At 47.5% G+C, this 2661-nt stretch overlaps 1 protein-coding gene across 1 annotated transcript; it reads left to right on the forward strand.

Annotated features, from left to right (window-relative positions):
• Positions 1 to 304: 304 nt before the first annotated feature.
• On the forward strand, positions 305 to 2127 carry LOC120415057 (26S proteasome regulatory subunit 4). Its single transcript, XM_039576442.2, has 2 exons — positions 305 to 443; positions 664 to 2127. Exons 1-2 carry the CDS (start codon positions 441 to 443, stop codon positions 1975 to 1977), a joined length of 1317 nt encoding a protein of 438 aa, XP_039432376.1. The 5' UTR covers positions 305 to 440; the 3' UTR covers positions 1978 to 2127.
• Positions 2128 to 2661: the final 534 nt, after the last annotated feature.

The following is a 2661-nucleotide window of genomic DNA, read 5'->3' on the forward strand; positions in this document are numbered from 1 at the left end:
TTGTTTAGTATTAGTAATCTTTTATCTAAGTCCACAGCAAGCTGGAGGGAATATCACACCAGTAAATATTTCTAGAAGCGCACCATTTTTTTTGATGGCTATTACAATTATTAACTTCATATTTCTGTGTTCGTACACGCAATACATGTAGATTATAATAACTTTTTTCAAATTTTTACTCATTTTAACCTTGCTTACTGATCTACTCACTGCCGCACCATTTTGAACCTAATTCCCTTTTTGCGTGTAGAGAATTTATCTTCAGCATCTTCAGTCGCAGGGACAGGGAGTTTGCTGATGAGAGCTGTCAACACGCACACAAGCACACACGCACGAAAACCGAACTGTCAGTGGTTCATTCAACAGAAAAGTGTAAACTCACCATCGACACAGCAGCTTCCTCAAACTTTACCAATTTTTGCTGATTTTTCGACTTTAAAATGGTAAGAGTTGTTTAAATAATTACTTTTTAAGTGCGATTGATTGGGTAGACGCTCAAGATTGTCGAGTTTTGCGAGTTTTTCCTGCTTTTGAAATGTCTTGTTTATGTCGTCTTTTGTTCCGTCGGATTTGTTAGGTTATGTTGTCGCTGCAAAAAAATGGCCAGTCATCCTGGACAGAAACTAACTGCTAATCGGTTCCCGTTCGCTTTTCTTTCCGCAGGGTCAAAATCAGTCCGCCGGCGGGGGTGGCGACAAGAAGGATGACAAGGACAAGAAGAAAAAGTACGAGCCCCCGATTCCGACCCGGGTCGGCAAGAAGAAGCGCAAGGCCAAGGGACCGGACGCGGCCATGAAGCTGCCGCAGGTCACTCCGCACACCCGGTGCCGGCTGAAGCTGTTGAAGCTGGAGCGCATCAAGGACTATCTGCTGATGGAGGAGGAGTTCATCCGGAACCAGGAGCGGCTGAAGCCCCAGGACGAGAAGAACGAGGAGGAACGGTCCAAGGTTGATGACCTGCGGGGAACTCCGATGTCGGTGGGGAACTTGGAGGAGATTATCGACGATAATCACGCGATCGTGTCGACTTCGGTGGGCAGCGAGCATTACGTGAGTATTTTGTCGTTTGTGGACAAGGACCAGCTCGAGCCGGGTTGTTCCGTGCTGCTGAACCACAAAGTTCACGCCGTGGTGGGTGTTTTGGGGGATGACACCGATCCGATGGTGACGGTGATGAAGCTGGAGAAGGCACCGCAGGAGACGTACGCGGACATTGGTGGGTTGGACACGCAAATTCAGGAAATTAAGGAATCTGTTGAGCTTCCGTTGACCCATCCGGAGTACTACGAGGAGATGGGAATTAAGCCCCCAAAGGGTGTCATTCTGTACGGACCTCCGGGCACCGGGAAGACCCTGCTTGCGAAGGCGGTGGCCAATCAAACGTCGGCAACGTTCCTGCGAGTGGTCGGGTCGGAACTGATTCAGAAATATCTCGGCGATGGGCCGAAGCTGGTTCGCGAGTTGTTCCGTGTGGCCGAAGAGCACGCGCCGTCGATTGTGTTTATCGACGAAATTGACGCCGTCGGAACCAAGCGGTACGATTCGAACTCGGGTGGCGAGCGGGAAATCCAGCGAACTATGTTGGAACTGCTGAACCAGCTGGATGGGTTCGATTCGCGTGGTGACGTCAAAGTCATCATGGCCACCAATCGTATCGAGACGCTCGATCCGGCCCTGATCCGTCCGGGACGAATCGACCGGAAGATCGAGTTCCCCCTGCCCGACGAAAAGACCAAGCGACGCATCTTCAACATCCACACGGCGCGGATGACGCTGGCCGAGGACGTGAACCTGTCGGAGCTGATTATGGCCAAGGACGATCTGTCCGGGGCGGACATCAAGGCGATCTGTACCGAGGCGGGGCTGATGGCACTGCGCGAGCGCCGCATGAAGGTCACCAATGAAGACTTTAAGAAATCCAAGGAGAGTGTCCTGTACCGCAAGAAGGAGGGCACCCCCGAGGGACTGTATCTGTAGGCGCGTGTTTCACTAATTATAAACTATTCATTTTTTGCATTAGCCCAACACCTTTTTCCTGTCCGTATTAAAAGTAAGCAGGGTTGCTTTTGTGTAATCGGCAAAGAAAAAAAACTTAAATAAAAACCATTCTGGCGAGAGTGAATCAAAGCTGCTGCGGTGTTTTAATTTAGATTGAGAAATTTTCATCACATTATGAACAACATTCTAATAAAATTTCCTAGAATTACCTACTTAGTTTTATTTTTCAACTTTACATTTTTTTCACCAGGACGCTCTCTCACCTATAAGGCCAATACGCAGCTCCCAAGAAATAGCTTTACAAACAGCAGAACAAAGAAGGAGCGATTTGTTGTGGTTTTTTTCCTTCATCCTTTCTAGCTTGCTTTCGCTGCCGCTGCCACTAATTTGATTTTTTTCTTGATCAGTTCCTTACCAAGTGCGTACACTGCTTTAAAACTGGAAGCACTGCACTGAAAGAAACCAACATAGCAATCTCAAGTGTTTTTTCACGTGAGCGTCTCCAAAAATCAACACAATAAATTCACGTGCTTTTCCATTAACCCACACATGTTTTTCATGTCAAATGGATGTGAAAATCATTCAAAACCAGCTGATCGCTATCCAAAGACCTTTCACCCTTTTTTCGCATGCTATTCACTTCACATTCAAATGAATTTCACT

This window comes from Culex pipiens, chromosome 1 (assembly GCF_016801865.2).
Source record: "Culex pipiens pallens isolate TS chromosome 1, TS_CPP_V2, whole genome shotgun sequence".
NCBI classification, from domain to species: domain Eukaryota; kingdom Metazoa; phylum Arthropoda; class Insecta; order Diptera; family Culicidae; genus Culex; species Culex pipiens.